Consider the following 17,320-nt stretch of genomic DNA (forward strand, 5'->3'; position numbering starts at 1 on the left):
CTGGCAGGGTGCTGACAAGAATGCATTGCTACCTGAACTTCTCTCTTTAGTTCAGAAGCCAAACTCTAATGGCTCATTACAATACCTTTATTGCATTAAAATTCAATTAGCAAGTGTCAATTAAGATTTACCCAGGGGGAGAGCAGAGAGTTCCAATCCTTCTGTTAGGTAAACAGAAATGCCAGCCAATCAAATCTTCACAGGCCCATCCTTACTCCTTTCATTTTTCTTAACAGACTCAGTCAGCCGTGTTCTTCGGGAACAGAAATTATTGTCACCTCCTCGACTTGATTTACATAAGCCAAGGATCTGGTCCCTACTATTTAAGGCCTTTCCTTTCCAATTATGTTTTTCACTATCCATTATAAACAACTAAACATATTAGAAAGCAGAAAAAAACCCGAACAATGCAATAAAATAAAGATTTCTAATTCATGTATTACCGTAACAGGAACACTTAGGGACAGGGACATGACCCATAAATATCAGTAAACAATCTCTGAATCTCTTTGACAGCTGAGGGAGGATGTGTGATCTTCACAAGACACACCTCAGCCTCTAAAGCTTAATTCCACAACAGACTTCAAATAGCGACTTAACAGCTGATTTTGTCTAAGATTTGAAATGGTAAGAGGTTTTAGATTAGATACCCATTTAGGTATAAATTGCACTGATATATTGTGATTTAGGCATTTTTAGGGTCGAAGATAAGTAGCACACCTCAGGCTCCTATACTGCCAGAAATTCTACAACAGTCTCTTTCAATATTTTTCCTATTAGTAATTCTTCAAAGGTGAAGAGGGCAGCAAAGGAATGTTTTTGCATCAGTGGAGAAAACATGTATGCACCTAAAAGTACATGTGGTAAGTAGTAACAGCCTTTTGTGCTCTCCTGTGTAGAGGGAAGTATTAAATTATATTAATTAGTGAAAGAGAAACTTGTACTTTCTGTGTGCTTCTGCACTAGCACCCATGATTCTGTGCTCTGAACTGACACCTTTTGAGTCCTGTTCAAGAGGTCAGAGACACCCCTAGCTCTTTATTCACTCGATGTGAAGTCAACACAGACCAAAGTTCCAAACTGTCTTACCCGATACCAAAATACTGGGCACTGAGGCAGCCACAAAGCAGAGGAGGTAGACAATGCCAGCATTGTCTCCAGCAACTGCAAGTTAATCATTATTTACACCCAAAATAACATGGAGCTATAAAGTAAGTCAGGAACAAAGCCACAAGGTGTCAGCACTGGCCTGTGTATTTAGAAAGTAACTCCCTGCATGAGACACTTTGTTTTAACCTGCACTCCTGAACATTTGTGGACATTCAGTTGAGGTTAGTCTCACTTCATTAACTCACCTCAGTTTAATGACAAAGTAATACCATCTTCAGATCAATGAAAAATACTCAATGTAAACTACTACAGTTTCACTAGCAGCAGAAGCAAAGAAAAAAAATATTATCTTTAAAGTTAATTGTTAAGATATAAACTTTGCATCTTTAGGTCACCTTTGCATTTTGGGCCAAAGAAAAAATTAGTCTTTTATGCAGCTCAACTGCTCAACTAAGGTGAGAAGGCTCCAAATTAAATGTCACATAGAAAATATTGGTGAAAATGAAAATCAATCCTTAGGAACACCATGTCTGATTGTACCCAGTGATTATAGCAGTGCCTGACTTTATTGCAGAAACAACTTTGTTCAACATCTCAGTTAAAGTATACAAAATTATCAGCAGAGCTACACTTGAAGGATTCACACAGAAGACTGAATCTTGTTCAGTTAACAAGAGGAATGAAATGTATGGTTGTAAGGCAGAGCAGTCAATAGCACCAACAAATGTTGAGTCGCTGGAAAAGGCATGCAAAACAGCACCACTAGGACCTGTGGATGGACAAAATCCAGAGCACTATCTTGCAGGGTTATCCCACACGATAGCTGTGTGCATAGAACAAGAGCTGGATATAGAGAGATCTGAGTAACAGGAGAATGTGTTGGATTCATCAGGTTTGTGACAAATTCCTCCCTGATCCATCAGCAGTCACATAGTGCAAGACAAAGAGAATATAATTTCAATCTACTGAAATGTATTTGGTATATGTAATGCCTCTACTGATCGTGATGGCTTGGACAGTGCACAAGTAGCTGACACACACAAGAGCCATCCTCTCCTGCAGCCTGCAGCTACAGGCTTGCAATAATACCACAAACACAACAGACCACACAGTGTAAAAGCAAAACATTTCTTGTTACCCTGAGCCAACTCTTCTTCTCAGCTCACCAGTAAGGAGATAAAATACCTGCTCAAACCTGAGAGATCTCACAAATCAAAACATCCCTGTTTGAAAGACTTCTGCAGCTGCTTTTGCTTGCTGAGTATCATGGCATTTCCTCCTCTGTTGCCAATCTCTAATATAATTTCATTTCCTTCTTTTCTGCAAAAGCCAGTTCTGGCTGCTTCAGGAGCCACTCTGGCCACAGAACAGGGCAGTGATGACAGTAGATAAAGAACACCCAAATTGGTAATATTGCAACTTGATCATATTTGTATCAAATAGGTTACAAAAACACAGCAGAGAGGTCACCATAGGAACCTCTAAATTCTACATACTTAATAGCAAGGGACAATGGGGTTAATACTTGGCTAAAATAGAGATGATCACATTTACTTACAGCTTCACTGTAATTTGCATGGTGAAAAAAAAAAGGTGGTCTTCTCACATCTGTTAATCTGCTACTGTGACCAGCCTCACTGACTTAAATGGAATTAGTCAGGCTAATAAATTCAAGCCCATGGCATGGGAATTAATTATTAACACAGGCAGCAGCAGAGACTTCTTTAACCTCAAAGAAACTTTTTTCCCCCTTTATAAATGCCATACCACACATTTTCTTAGACTAAAAAGGCATTTATTGCAACAGTTTTATAAATATTGTTGTCTGTCACTGTCAAATAGCTAACAAGGCTCACTTGAACACCAACATTTAGTATAAAACAGATGTTACAAAGCAATATTTTAGGGCATGCACTGATTATAAAGTAGTCCCGTAGGTCACTGTAATTTCATTATCTATTCACCCTGTATTATTTTTGCTGAAAAGACTAGAGCAAAAATACAAAGAAGTTTGGCAAATTCTTCTGGGTTACAAAACCCCCATTCTGCACTCTTACCCAACCAAATGCTCATTGACTCCACATGGCTGCTGGGTATTGGCGTACAGAACGAAGCCTGGCATAAAGAATGCAGAACACCACTTAACACTATAGTTACAAGTTGCTTATTTGTATGTTTTATCTGTATATTAGTCTTGAGAATGCTGAACAAAGTCAAAAGGTAGAGATGACATTTCAGGTTAAACCATTACACTTCATGTAATACAAAACAAGTGGCAAGAGTTCACACGGTTATGACAGCCTGCTTATTTGCAAAGAGGTTAAAGCAAACCAGACCTCATGACATATAAATCAGAAATACCAAGGCATACTAGGCATCTGTTTTAACCTAAACAGAACTCAATATGCTAATAAAATATATCTGCCTAAAATAAAGGCTGGGGACATCACACACAAATGTCAAGGTCCCACTATCTCATTTTTCTAATAAGTTAATAGGTTTGGAATTTCATATTTGAATCACTTTGTCAAGACTTGAATGCTAATTCCAGATTTAAAAAATCTATTGTGGTAGGTTTTTTATATTTCAATATTTATCATTCGTTTCATATCACCAAAGGTAAAAAACTGAAAAAGTACCCATTGCTTTATATGTGAGCAGCCAAGCATTTCAGAAGCACACACCATATTCTGGAGTTAAATAGCGAGATGATTTTTTTTTTTCTCCTAGGTTTGACTGTGGCATCTGTGCTTACTTTCCTGTTACCCTAATACTCTATATGACAACATTCTTTTGACTTATTGAACTTATCCTTGTTTCAGCTTGTTCAGAGTAAAAAAAGTGAAGATAACACTGTAGTAAGTCTAAGACTGTGAGGCTAATTTTTGTACTGAAGAAAGTGAAAGAAGGTGTATGTATAAGAACTGCAAACATAATCCCCACACACATAGTATCTCAGGTTTATATATATTTTCCTGGATCATTCTGTCTCCCAAAAATCAGCTAGCAGCCAGGGAACAGGTAGAGTTCTGTGTTTTGTCTTGTCTCCAGAGCAGAATCTAGCCTTTTGTTTTTATACTCTCTTATATAAACCTCAGACTTTACATGCACATACAAATATCTTCAGCAAAACCACATTGCCTAAACATTAATTCTGTGAAGAATATTTTTCATTAATCTAAACCTTACAGATCACTGTTGTGAAAAATCTGCAGGAATATTTTTATTCCCTGGCACAAAACCTAAGTGAATTTTTCATTTATTTAGCCTTCTATCACCACCACCTCAGGAAATTGAACTGAATGACGTCGAAACTAAGAGAGAGATATGAAGCTAAATCACTAGTTACTATAAAATGATCGCTTCCCTGACTAAGCATTGGAGCCATAGAAGATTTGCAGCTGCTCAGCACTTCTGAAAAATCCAATTACTTCTTTAAAAACACAAATATGAATTTAAGAATCATTTAGAAACAGCTCAGAAAAAGTATTGGTAATTCTGTAATGCTCTTGTCTATAAAGAGTACAACACCTTTACAGAAAATTTCTTAAGAATGCCACATAAAAGCTCATCTTGTAAGGACATTCATAAACAGCCTCTAACTGCAGATCAGAACAAGCCTATGTGGAGCAGCAGCTGTTCTAAGATACAGGTTGTGAAGTCCTGCACTTATTCCAACCTCACACTGGTTTGGAAGAACATTCCTACTTAGATAAGAAACACAGAAAGAGGGCAAAAGCAATAGTTGTGAATGCCTATGGAACCGTGTCAGGGGAAGTTCAGATGGGACCTTAGGAAAAGGTTCTTCTCTGAGAGGGTGGCTGGTCACTGGAACAGGCTCTGCAGGGAAGTTCAAGGAGCATCTGGATGATGCTCTTATCATATGGGTTGGCTTCAGGCAGTCCTGTGAGGAGCAGGGTGTTTGTTGGCCTCTAAGATCCTTATGGGTCCCTGCCAACCTGAGATAGTCTGTAAGTCTATGAGTGCTATTCAAAATACTTTGTAACCCAAGGAAAAAAAATCTGCCCCTTTCTTTACAGTAGATTCATTGCTATTGCCAAGTCATAACACAGATTTTCAAACCAAGTAATGTCTTTTAAGTCTGCATTTTTACACCTATCAACTCCGCAAGCTGCACACATCCTCTCTGACATTTCAAAATTGCACTGCTTTTGCCTCACTATCTGAGCCCAAATTAGTTAAATAACCATGTCTAAGCATATGTAATTTTATAAAACCTACTGTGAAAACAGAAAAAAAAAAGTTACCAAAGTGATTATTTCATATTAATAAAAAATGTTTAGAAGAGGAAGGCTTACCTAGATCTTACTCTGTATTTGCAAAAATCAGATACCTCAACATACAAATTGCATATAAATAAATAGATATGAAAAAAAAAATGTAAAAAGCTGGCACATGGTTAAAAAAATTATTTTCTTTTTTATTAGGTTTTGTACACAGGGACTTGACATTTTCTTTCAAATCTTCCAGTTAAGAGCCATAGCTATCCTGCGCAGGTTGAGGGAGAGCTGCCCAAACACACTGCTACAGAAATACTGATAATGAAATTTTAATTAGATGAGCTCATGTACAGAGCTGCTAAGGTAAGATTTAGAGCCTCCATCCTTTGATACCCAGACTGCAGCCAGCAGGGAGTACCTGCTCACTGGCCATTAAACAAACTGAGCAAGTACTCCCTGCTGCAGCTGACTGCCACTACTGCCTCTGGGGTCTTGAGAGGTTTTTGTACCTCTGAAGGCCAGATCAAGCCTCCAGCTCCTACCTTGAGGCTTAAGAGCAGAGGACATCTTGTGGCATAGTCTGACCAGTTGCCCACATCAGCCCTTACACAGCTGGGACCTGCCTAAAAGTCAAAATCTCATTCAAATCAGACTCCCTTCTCATGACATCAAGTAATATTTGCCTGGATAAAGGGTGCCAGACGGGCGCTGCCACATGTAAACTTATACAACAATAGAAGGTATGCCAAAACCATTAACCCTCCCGTGTCATTCCTCCTTACCCAGTCTCTCCAGTCTTCTGTTCCAAACTGTTGGGAGTCATCAATGCCTCACTGTGCAGCATTCAAGCAAACTGCTTTACCAGTGTCATTACCTGCTGTGGAGTCAGGGTTGAAAGGGATCATACCAATTCATGTAAGCTATGCACATCCACAGCTCCATGAAGAACAGAAACACTGTAATATTTAAATGTATTTCTGATTTTTATCATAAATGTAAGGCTCTATGCAAAGTCATATTTTGTATAAAACACTAACACAATAGTTACCTCTGAAAATAACTGATATTAGACCTTTTGTAATTCTCTGAAATACATATTTCCTTCTTGTAAAGCTATTAACAAATACTTTACTTTAGGGAAATTATTTGAAGATGTTAGAACAAGAGGAGGGTGGGGGGAAATACACCTGCTACACAAGAGTGTGGCAAACCAATGAAACCACAAGTCACAAAAGGCCATTTACGTGCTATTAAAGTTACATAATTTGCAGATAAACTTTAATTCTGCCTCTAGAGTACCAGAGGGTGCAAACTTCCTATGGACCCAGAAAAAACGTGAAAGAACTGACAGAGGTCTACTCTCTAAAACAAAAAAGAATTTCTTTTATATAAATGTCTGATGCATTTGACAGATGAGAAAGTAAGGAGAAGACCAAACAAAAAAAAGAAAGACCTGTGTCTTCCCTTAAACTTACAGCAGTTAGGTGAGTTACAGCAGTAACTGAGAAATAACTGAGTAGGTATTCAGTACATGGAGGCAGTTGCAGGACTCTTTTTTTGTTCCAGACCCAGGATATGGTGCCCCAAGTGAGCTTTAAGACCACTGCCTGAGTGGCATGCTGATGTACACCACACCAATCATTCTCTAATCCCTGCACTGAAGACTGGGAAAGTCAGTGCCAAACACAGCTTTAACATTATTTAACCCAAACTGGGTTAAATCCTTCAGATTAGGGAGGCCACAAGTGTTTATTCTCTTGCTACCCAAGTATTGCAAAACCAGTCAAGATGGACAAGAAGGCCACAGAGGGAGTTCAAACTTTTCTCATCAACGCATTCTCTTTCAAAACCAGAGTATTTCCCTTGTAATAATAGAAGACAGCATCACCCTGTGTTCAATGACATTATCAAATCAGCTAGGTGCTTTTTTTTTCTGATGGGGGAAATCAATTAGCACCTCACTTATACCTAAAAATACACAGTTATTTGAAACCAGCAATGAAAAAAAAAAGAATTATGCAAAAAAATAATCTTTCTAATTAATAATTACAGTCACATTTCCAACCACCACCATACTCTAAATATGCCTTCTCTAAGCTCTATGCCTCTGTATTAAGTCACTGTGCAGCAAGCAATTCTTAAAGTACTTTGGAAATGCGTTCTTCAACAGTTGTTTGGTTGTAATCACACTAGAGAAACAAAAAATTATTTGGAGAGGGAAATATCTGTCTCCTTTTTCAAAGCAGGCCTTTTCTTCTAGTTTCTGCTGGTACCAGTCAGTTAGAAAAAAAATAAAACAGAAAATATTTGAAATGCCATAATCACTTAAAAATTACTTTGAAGACCGCTACTTTATAGTAACTTTGTATAACAGGGATAAATCCTACTTTCCAATATTAAAAAGAAACGAAAAAGACAAAACATTTGAAAATCAAACTACCCTCCGTGACAAGTTACTATGCCCACTCAAATGTTAAGATTTACAAAGTATCATACAAACTTACATACCACATTTCCCTTATAACCTTCTCCTCAGATTTCATATCAACTACTAATTTCTAGATAACTCATACCTTCTTTGTCAACTTGAATTCCATAGTCCTGATTTTCCCACTGTGAAGAGGAACTCTTAGATAAACTCAGTGCTAAGCTCAACCATCCATTTAAATGCCAGATAATAGATTGTTTTGCTGCTTCTTGTGGCCTTTTATTTCCTCCCTTTTAATTAGAAACACTTTAGTAGGCTAATTAAGTACTGTGAAGCTTAGGTGAAAGTTTTTTTAGAACTGCTCATTTCTGCTAGTACTTCAACAAGAGAAAAAACATGATGGGAAAAACACAGCACACTGACAAGTAATCTGAAAAAGGAATAAAATATAATGTAAAGTACTCTGCTCTTGCTTTAAATCCTGTATTTTAAACACACCCAACTCCATACATGTAGAAAGCAGACTGACAGCTGTCACACAATTTTATCTTGGTATTATTGTCATCTATAACATACCTGTGTGCTCAGGTCAAAGCAGGGTATCCTAAATCCAGAACTCTGTTAAAGAAGAAAAGAGGAGCCAAACTGGGTTTCTATCCTAGTTCAGTACCTTTAAATTATTAAATTAGCCCTTTAGTGGGTAATCAGGCAAATCACTGAAACAGTAAATACCAAGCCATAAACTAAAGCAACCCTCAGGCTCTGAGAAAGAACTGCAGTATCCCAGCTGCCTACAAATTAGCACAAAGGACAAAGAATTTACTCTAATGATTTCTTTGCTTCACCTGTCTGCTGAATGTAAAGCTCATTATCCAGGCTTCTGCTTATCTGCTCCAGCCAATCTTAAGGTTAAATTATGCAGCTGTTGTGGGCCAAAGCAGACCTTATTAGGTGGTCTCTACTTGATCAGGTGATGAGTAAGTAAACCAAGAGAGAAGTAATTTATACCAAATAAAGCTATTGTATGCACTTTTAAAGTTCACTTCATTCTGAATTTCTCTTCCCTCTCCCCAACTCTAGTCCAGTAATTTTAAGTGAACAAATCCTTAAAGACATCAATGAAAATATAAAATATTAATCAATCTTTCTTTTGAAATAGGGACAATGTGTTTGCTATGAAGGTAAGTTCATCTTCAATCTAATTTGTATACCTTAAGCATAGGTTTGAAGAATTCTAAGCCTAAAAAAACTTAGTCTACAAACATCAATCTGTGAATAAGGATGCAAACCCAGCCAAGCTAGTTAACTATTTTATACTCCATGCAGCAATGAGACTAGAAAGGAGTTGCATTACAAATACTTCACCACATTCTATGTTAGAGAGTCCTCAAGTGCACCACATTAGATAAAACTTTGGCACTATTCAGGTTTTAATTCTACTTAAGTAGAATTTTAGTTGGAAAGTGAATGAGTAACCTTACCTAAGTACATTTGACTGCTACATGTAAACGTGTCGTACGCTTCCTATTATGTGACCAACAGGAATTCTTCGCTCCAAAGTGAAGAATTCTCCACTCAAAGTTTTTATAATATTCTGTGGCTCATAAATACATTTTGACACTTTTCATCTCTCTAATATTTAGCATTCCTCTTCTACTATTTACTGGTGATAAAAACAGCTAATGTGTTTCCTTTTTAGCTCATCTTTTTCCACAATAGCTATATTTTAGCAGTGGTTTGATGAACAAAAGATTCTGCTGTTCTTACTAATCCCTGTCTTTCCTTACAAATAATCTCATTTATATTTCTTTGTAAGATAACACCAGCTGCCCACAGTCACCTTTAACATGAACAGGATATAATGGCATACAACACAGAAAAAGAGATTACTTCATACTACTGCACGATTACTTAAAAATATATTTACATGTCAGCAAAATTACTGTTTTTTTTCATAAAAAGAGAAAAATTGATTTAATCTATTAGGAGGACATCCTATGGCTTGTTGGGAACTTTTATATTCTGCATGCTTTACACCTGGTTTTCCTATGTATGGAGAATTTATATTGCTGTATTCTCCCTTCCTCTTGTTTAAATTACTTTATATCTCACTCTTAAAAGAAGTAGCCATTTCTTTCCAAAAGGCTATTGAAACACAATACAGACATTCATCATCTCTTTCTGTTGGAAAAAAGCCCATGCTAATGCTTGAATATGCAAGTTTAGTTTTGGAAAGTACCACAGCAAGTACACTTTGATAAATATATTAAAAAAAAAAAAAAAAGAAATTGGGAGAACTGTCCACTACTTTTATACTTCTGTGTTGGTATCCAGATCTGCAGATCAGAAACTGCACTTGCAGTTGTGCTCTCTGCTCTAGAAGTACCAAACAGCATTACAGTGTTTTGCCAAATTTGCTTTTTTGAAGCAATTTGGAAGGCAATTTTGTTATTTGATAAGATGTCCATCACTAAATTCACCTAAACACACATACAGGCACCCCTCCCAAACACACATACGCACACACACACACACATTGATTTTACAAAAGTCTCATTTTCTTTAAGCAAGTAATCACAACACTGAAAATATTCTCCTATGTGTTCACTGATTATTCTTAAATGATTTGTCACCACTCTGGCACTCAAAGGAGATGGTTATTTCACTCTTCTGAGAAGCTAACTATGTTCAAAAGCAGCTAGATGAGGATGGTGATGTGATATAAATTCCAATAGAAAAATGCACTGTCCATCCATATAGCCGTCCATCCTGAGAAACTTCCACTGCCAAATTCTTGCTATTTTCCATTGGTCATGGGGTTCCCATCAATAAATAGAAGGTCAGTGCAACAATGAGGAGCAAGCAGAAAGGAGAAGAGAAGGTCTGATAGGCAGCCGAAGGCATGAAAATATCTTCATACTTGTAAATACTGACAACACGCTCTGACACGGGTGGAGAGTCTATATCATGACGAGTTATAGAACCTTTAGCAGGTAAGGGCAGAAAGAAATAATGTCAGATGCAATTTTTTCTATAACTCTACCAAAGAAACAGGTAGGCAGACAGGTAATTTTCAAACCTACAAAAGCATGCAATATTACACTGTCAGGGAGTAGGCTCATTTCTTTGCTTTCTGAAATTAAATTTCTGAATAAAACAAATGAAATTCAAGTAAACAACAAACATCCTTCAAAGGAATTAAGAACTTCTAGTTATGAAGTTCTTCTAAATTCAGCTTTGGGAAGTGGTGATAGTAGGTCCAACAAGATATGTTGGACTCCTGTCTTTCTTTTTATCCATTTTTAAGCCTCATGCTGCCAGAATTTTAGCTCATTAAAAAACCAAAAATCTGGGGGGGAGGCCATGTCTAGTAAGAATCATGTTATTGAGAGACATTTATCCATCTCAGCACATCAGTTCTGCTGGTAACAGAGATCAACTTACCCTGGATTGCTGGACCCCAAGCAAACAGGTAGTACCAACTCAAGTGCAAATCTACGATGGTTTCTTCTCGGGGAACATACACAGGACGCTTGAATCGACACGTTACACGGTTGTTTTCAAAAACCCCTTCCTCATCTCGAGCAGGATTTCTCTGGATTTCTTTAGCCCACTGACCAACATTATAGAAGTGCTGTATTCGGACTCTTCCGTTATCATCATGAACGCAAGCCATGACATCATCTCCTCCCTACAAGGTTAAAAAAAAAATTGGAAGATGGAAAACAGAAGTGTCATAAACCACTTCCTCATTTATGGAATTCAAAACTAATCAAGACCTAGGACACTCCTTCCTTCTTTCTAAGTTATACATACACAAATATTTGTTCCCCTAACCAGGTGTCTTCAGTAAGATTGAAAAGCACGTAACTGGTAGCAATAGTTCCTTACCCTTACTATCTCTGAATTCTCTTTTGGATCTTCCTAAGAGTTATTTACTTAACATATATTTGTAGGATATGATATCACTCTGATATCACATAATTAATTGATCTGTGGAAGGCTGTTTTCTTTGCTATTTGTGAAGTTCTGGGATACTGCTTCATAAAATGTGGCATGAATCTGTGATGTGTACAAAATCCACTGCATCAAATCATGGACAGAAAACCAATATACTATTTAGTGAGACAGAGGAAATAAATCTACTACATATGATAAAATAATAGTGTCAATTAAAGTAAGTCTTTTCTAATCTCTTCTCATGTTCACTTAAGGGAACATCACTTTTTCCATCTCTTTTATCTCTTATAAGAAATGTTCAGCATGTAATAACAGGATACAGTGTGCCATAAGATACAAGGAAAAAAGTAATCCACATGTGCTTCTTCACTTAGCATAAACAGCCACCAAAGAACCAACAGACAGAAGGAAGAAGGAGACACTTATTTGTGGAGGTCATTCATTGAAATACCAAAGCAGTTGCTGGAACAGTTACTCAAGGTGACTGACAAAGTGGCAGAGCCCTGTATCACTCAGGGATGAGCATTAACTTCAGGAGTGCTATCTCATAGAAGCCTTAGCACCAAGAGCCATTAAAACACTATCCAAGCTGGATGAGTGCCACAGCTATCAGTGCTGTATTAAGCACAAGCCCTGCTCCTCCCATACTCATCTTTCTGATAGGTCATACTGATGATAGACGTGATGCTTGCTAGTGTGATCACCCCTCAGTTCTTTGTTACAGGGAGAAGAGAGAAAAAGCATGTATTTCAGCACTGTGGGAATACTGCAATGGGCATTTGTAAAATATGTGCCAAAAGTGAGGGGAAAGAGGGGACGACTAGGTAAAACACATGCTTGAACAGTTTCTGCACCTTGGTGCTGCTACAGACAACCTTTCCAGCTTCTGCCTTGAGACTATGATTGCACTCCATAACTTATTTTCCAAGTTGACTTTTATACATCTAAGCACAAATCCCTCATTCTTAAGTAGAAAAAGGCAAAAATAAAGTTGTTTTTACACTGAAGGAGAAAACTAAAAAAGAAAGAAAAAAACATTTTGAATTTCAGTTAACAGAATGACATTACAAAATCCTGCCAAGGCACAAAAGCCTGCAAGTGGAAAAGCAAAATGTTATTTGATACAAAGAAATAGGTCATAGGACTTTTAAAAAATCTATTGAGGACACAAAGTAGTTTTTTTTCCTGACCTTCCTGACAGCATTTTGATTAGGGCCTCCAAAGCACAGCCCACTTCTCACAGCTAAGCTGTTTTGACTCAGAGCCATTTTACCATCAAAGCCTGTGCATCCCAGGACACCAAAACATCCTGGAAGTTATGAAAAAGATGCAGTCAGCAGGGGAGCCAGAGAGGAAGACAGATGCTGGCTGGTTTAGCCCAGCTGACTTATGGGCATTACATGATATGCAGTGGCTGATGAGAGGAGGGCAGTGGGACCCTGGAGTCCACTGCAGGTACCTCAGAGCTACAAACTGGAAACAATCTGAAAGCCTGGGGACAAATACTTAAAGGTGCTGAGCTGCTTTGAAAACCCTGTTGAGGACTTGCATTGCCAGGCTTCTAAACTCTTCCCAAAATTTGGCTGTAAAGCCATTCTTTACATCAAAACCACAAACTGTTTCTTGTGACAGGAACTGTTCTTTATGACACAAAAACCTTCTATCTTCATTGTGTTTCTTTCCAGTGTCATATTAAAGCATGTGTAATAATGACTGAGAAGCACCTTTGCTTTCTGTTTTTCATTTTGGGTCTGGTAAAAATGCTGTTAAGTCAGTGCAAGTCTTCCAAATAATTCTTTTTTTGGTAGGTCTTAGGCCAGGATGTCTAATTCCTGTGTTTTTTCAGACTGCTACTTTCAACATTACAAGAAACAGTCCTTTCTTTGACTTGTGATTTAGGACATAGGCCCAGTATTGTTTTATATGCTCACGCATGTTTCTGTACATGAATACCTGTATTATAAACTGAATTTTAATCCTAAACATTTTACCAGGATCACAGACAAAACATCTTTGCATAAGTCACCTATTGCCCAGGTTTTTTGAAGCCCACACATAACATGCTTTTGTTTTGCTCATTAAAACTCAATGAAAAGTGGAGCTTTTGAATGAAAAAGTAAGTACAGGAATAAGCATAAAACCAAACCAAATAAAAATCCAGAAGAGAGAAGAAATTTTAACAAGACTGCTTTCTAGAGTATATATGTTTAAATTAGCAGGAATCATTTTCTCACACATTTGTGGCTTCCCTGGAACAACACACAGGTATGAAAGAAACACAAAAATTTCCTAAGTTAAATAGTGAAATAAAAATTTGTATTGCTGAAAGTCAGCTGATTTACTGAAGAATAAAATCACTTGCTATTCAGTTTATGGTGTGTCTTTTGCCCAAATTACACTGACATAAAGCACGACAGGACATTTCCATGTGAATTGGCTTATCCCTGAGGGCTTTTCTAATAAAAAGGCAAAAAGCTAGTGACATTCAAACATTCAGAGCTGAACTGAAATACTGTTGTAGTTCTCAGAGAAGAAGGGAAAGGAGATGTTAGGAAGGATGAAGCAGTTTTCTGTGAGGCAGTGCTCGCAGGGGGGCTACTGAATGGTGCTTTGTTTTCAGCAAGTCACTTCTACCTTAAATGCTCTGTTTCTCACCACTCAAATATACAAATATATGTAAACCATTGAAATCCTAGCATGTGAAAGTGCATATATTGCCAACATGAAGAACTGTACATATCTTACCATTTTCTTGTCTGAGGAAAATCCCACTGCCACCCAGCCATCTGTGTCAGCACTCAACTCAAATTCAACATCAGCTCCAATTCTGCGGTAGCTTAGGAAGTAGTCACAAGTTTCTGCATTACATCCAGGTTTACCATACCTAAATGGAATTAAATAAACATAACTTTTTCCTTGAAATTTCCTGCTATGGAACGTAATAAAGGTTTTGCAAGAAAAAACCTGGAAGAATGCATTTCGGTATAATGGCAGTAAAACATATATTCTGCTGGACATAAAGTAGCATTAATTAAGTGTTTGCAATTATTACTCTTTTAGTGTAAGAATGTATAGTATTCAAGCAGTACAGCAAACAATTACACACAATATTACTCTGTTGACCTTCCTTGCTCTGGTTTTTTAAGTGCTTCACGAAAATACAAGAAATGTGAAGGAATTGTATGTCCATAACTATGACACGTATTCTTAAATAAACTAGCGTCCTCAAATAATATAGCTTGTACTACAAAGAATGTTCTTAAATAATGAACATTTATTAAAATGACTGTGAAACACTAACCAAAGTCTCCAATACCATCAGTCAGCATCTGTAAACATAAAGGTATCTTTATCTCTTATCTCAGACTGACCTGAAGCATCCCTTGGTTTTTCCACAGTCATCCACTCTGATTTTTGCAAATGGGTCCACAGGAGGAGCAGTAGGGAAAGGGTAACCTGTATAATCAGAATAAATCATTACTAAATAAAATACAAGGACTAAAAAACATTAATACTAAAGAGAAGGTGTTCCAGTAGCATTTAATTTGCTGATAACTGAACTGTTCAGATGAGTGACTACTTTGTCAAGTACACAATTCACTGCTCAGATAGTCCTGGATCCAGGTACCAAGGTAACATGAATAACTGAAAACAAAACTTTTCTCAGGTCTCCTACATTCATCAAGGAAGGAGAAGAATGCCAAAGGGCAAAAGTTAATGTAAGGCAGCAGAACCATGGACTACTGTAGTCAACTAACAATTAGGGATCTCTGCTCAGCTATCTCTTTGTGCACTTGTAGTCCCCTCAGGAAATCCATAAGGGAACTGACTCCTCAGACCTAAATGACAGCATTAGGTATAAATGCAGGCAGGGCACCAGATGCAGAGCTGTAGGAATGGATACTGAAAGGACCTTATAATACATCCTCCTTTATGAAGTAAAATAAAACACACATTGCAGTAAAAGGTAAGAGAGTATCAAGAGAGGGAACTGCCTGCAGTTATGGCCTGCAATCACTTGTGAAGGCAGACGCAGAAGAGCCAGACAATGAGAGCTATGATTCCAAGCAATCCCCTGTCTGCTGCACGACAGTACCACGGAGAAAGTGAGAACATTTACTAACAGACCTATTCAGTCTTGGCTTGTGGGAGCTGGTGGCTGTTGCATAAGCACACGTATTTTAATAGGATATTCTTTTACTTAGCCAGATGAAAACCAAAGTGCTAGCTGTGAAACTACAAAGTCCTCTGAAAACGCTTCATTGAGTAGGCATAGTGCTTCGTTGAGTAGGAAGTGAACACTGCAGTTAGTTACAGCACCAGCACACAAACTTTTGACCTACACAACTTGGGGCATTTGGGAGCCTTGACTCACTTCCCTAGATTTCTGACAATGGCAATGGAGAAGTATGCTGAAAGCTGCAAATCACAGCTTCACCAACTGTATCAAGGGCCGGGTAAATTACCCTGCACAAATAAGTTCACAGAATTTCACAGCAGTGTGTAGCGGCGCATTACTGAAACACAGGTCACAGGACATGCAATTTTCTCACCTCTGACTTATTTTCAAATCCATTGAACAAATGGTTTTCAATGCAGCCTAGCCGCAAAAGTGGAGTTCTAACATTCCGCCATTTGTAAATGAAAAAAAAAAAAAAAAGCACACCCCCAAACCCACGAGCACACTGTTTCTTGACACTTAAGGGCATCCATCACACGTCCTTTCGAAGCCCACACACCCCAGGACGCCTTTTTACGCTTCCAACACGGAAAGCTTTGCAAGAGGGGAAGGCGAGGCGCCGCCGGCCGGCCCCGCTCTGCGGGAAGGCGACGGCCCCCGGCCCGGCCTCCCACACGGGGAGATGCCCGTGTCCGGGGATGCCCGTGGAGCGAGGCGGCGGCTCTGCGGAGAGCGGGGCAGAGCACCCGGGGCCCCGCTGCGGCCCCGGCCCCGAGCGGCAGCGCTGCCTTAGGCCGCCCGGCCGGCGGAAGATGGCGGCGGGCGCTGGCCTTCGTGCTGAACAACGCGCCCGCCGCCCCCGCGCCCGGCCCGGCCCGGCGCTCCCTCCCGGCCCCGCGCCGGGCCGGTCCCCTCGCCCGCCGCGCCCCGCCCGGCCCCGCCGCCCGCCCCGGCCGCCGCCGCACCCTCCTCGGAGAGGTAGCGCAGGTCGTAGAACTCGCTGGCGAAGGTGCCGTACGAGGAGTCGTGGTGCCGCGCCGCCTCCTCCCCGTGCTCCCCGCCGCCCGCCTCGCGCCGCCCGCCGCCCTCCTCCGCCGGGCTGGCGGCGGAGCCGGCCAGGAGCAGCAGCAGCAGCAGCCGCCGCCGAGCGCCGCGGCTCCGCTCCGCCATGGCGGCGGCGGCGGGGCGGGGAGGCGGCGGCGCCCGAGCGCGGCTCCGCGGGGGAGGCGGCCGGGGGGATCCAGCCCCGGGGACGGGCGGTGCCGGAGGGACCGCGGGGGTGGGCGAAGGGACGGCGTGGGAGGGTGGTGGGGGGAAGAGGTGTCGGGGCGGCGTGTGCGCGGGGATGCGCGTGGTAGCGGCGTGCGCGGGAGCGGGATGCGCCGGGAGCGGGATGCGCCG

At 39.8% G+C, this 17,320-nt stretch overlaps 1 protein-coding gene and 1 long non-coding RNA gene across 2 annotated transcripts; one reads left to right on the forward strand and one right to left on the reverse strand.

Annotated features, from left to right (window-relative positions):
* Positions 1 to 8,649: 8,649 nt before the first annotated feature.
* LOC138104876 (uncharacterized) lies at positions 8,650 to 11,309 on the forward strand. The gene is made up of 3 exons (XR_011148320.1): positions 8,650 to 8,756; positions 8,939 to 8,960; positions 11,189 to 11,309. It is a non-coding gene; the product is annotated as an uncharacterized lncRNA (long non-coding RNA).
* Positions 9,912 to 17,089, reverse strand: FRRS1L (ferric chelate reductase 1 like). The gene is made up of 5 exons (XM_069004153.1): positions 16,885 to 17,089; positions 15,111 to 15,195; positions 14,485 to 14,623; positions 11,224 to 11,470; positions 9,912 to 10,763 (listed from the first exon to the last, which is right to left on the reverse strand). Exons 1-5 carry the CDS (start codon positions 17,087 to 17,089, stop codon positions 10,591 to 10,593), a joined length of 849 nt encoding a protein of 282 aa, XP_068860254.1. The 3' UTR covers positions 9,912 to 10,590.
* Positions 17,090 to 17,320: the final 231 nt, after the last annotated feature.

Source organism: Aphelocoma coerulescens, chromosome 2, assembly GCF_041296385.1.
Source record: "Aphelocoma coerulescens isolate FSJ_1873_10779 chromosome 2, UR_Acoe_1.0, whole genome shotgun sequence".
NCBI lineage: Eukaryota > Metazoa > Chordata > Aves > Passeriformes > Corvidae > Aphelocoma > Aphelocoma coerulescens.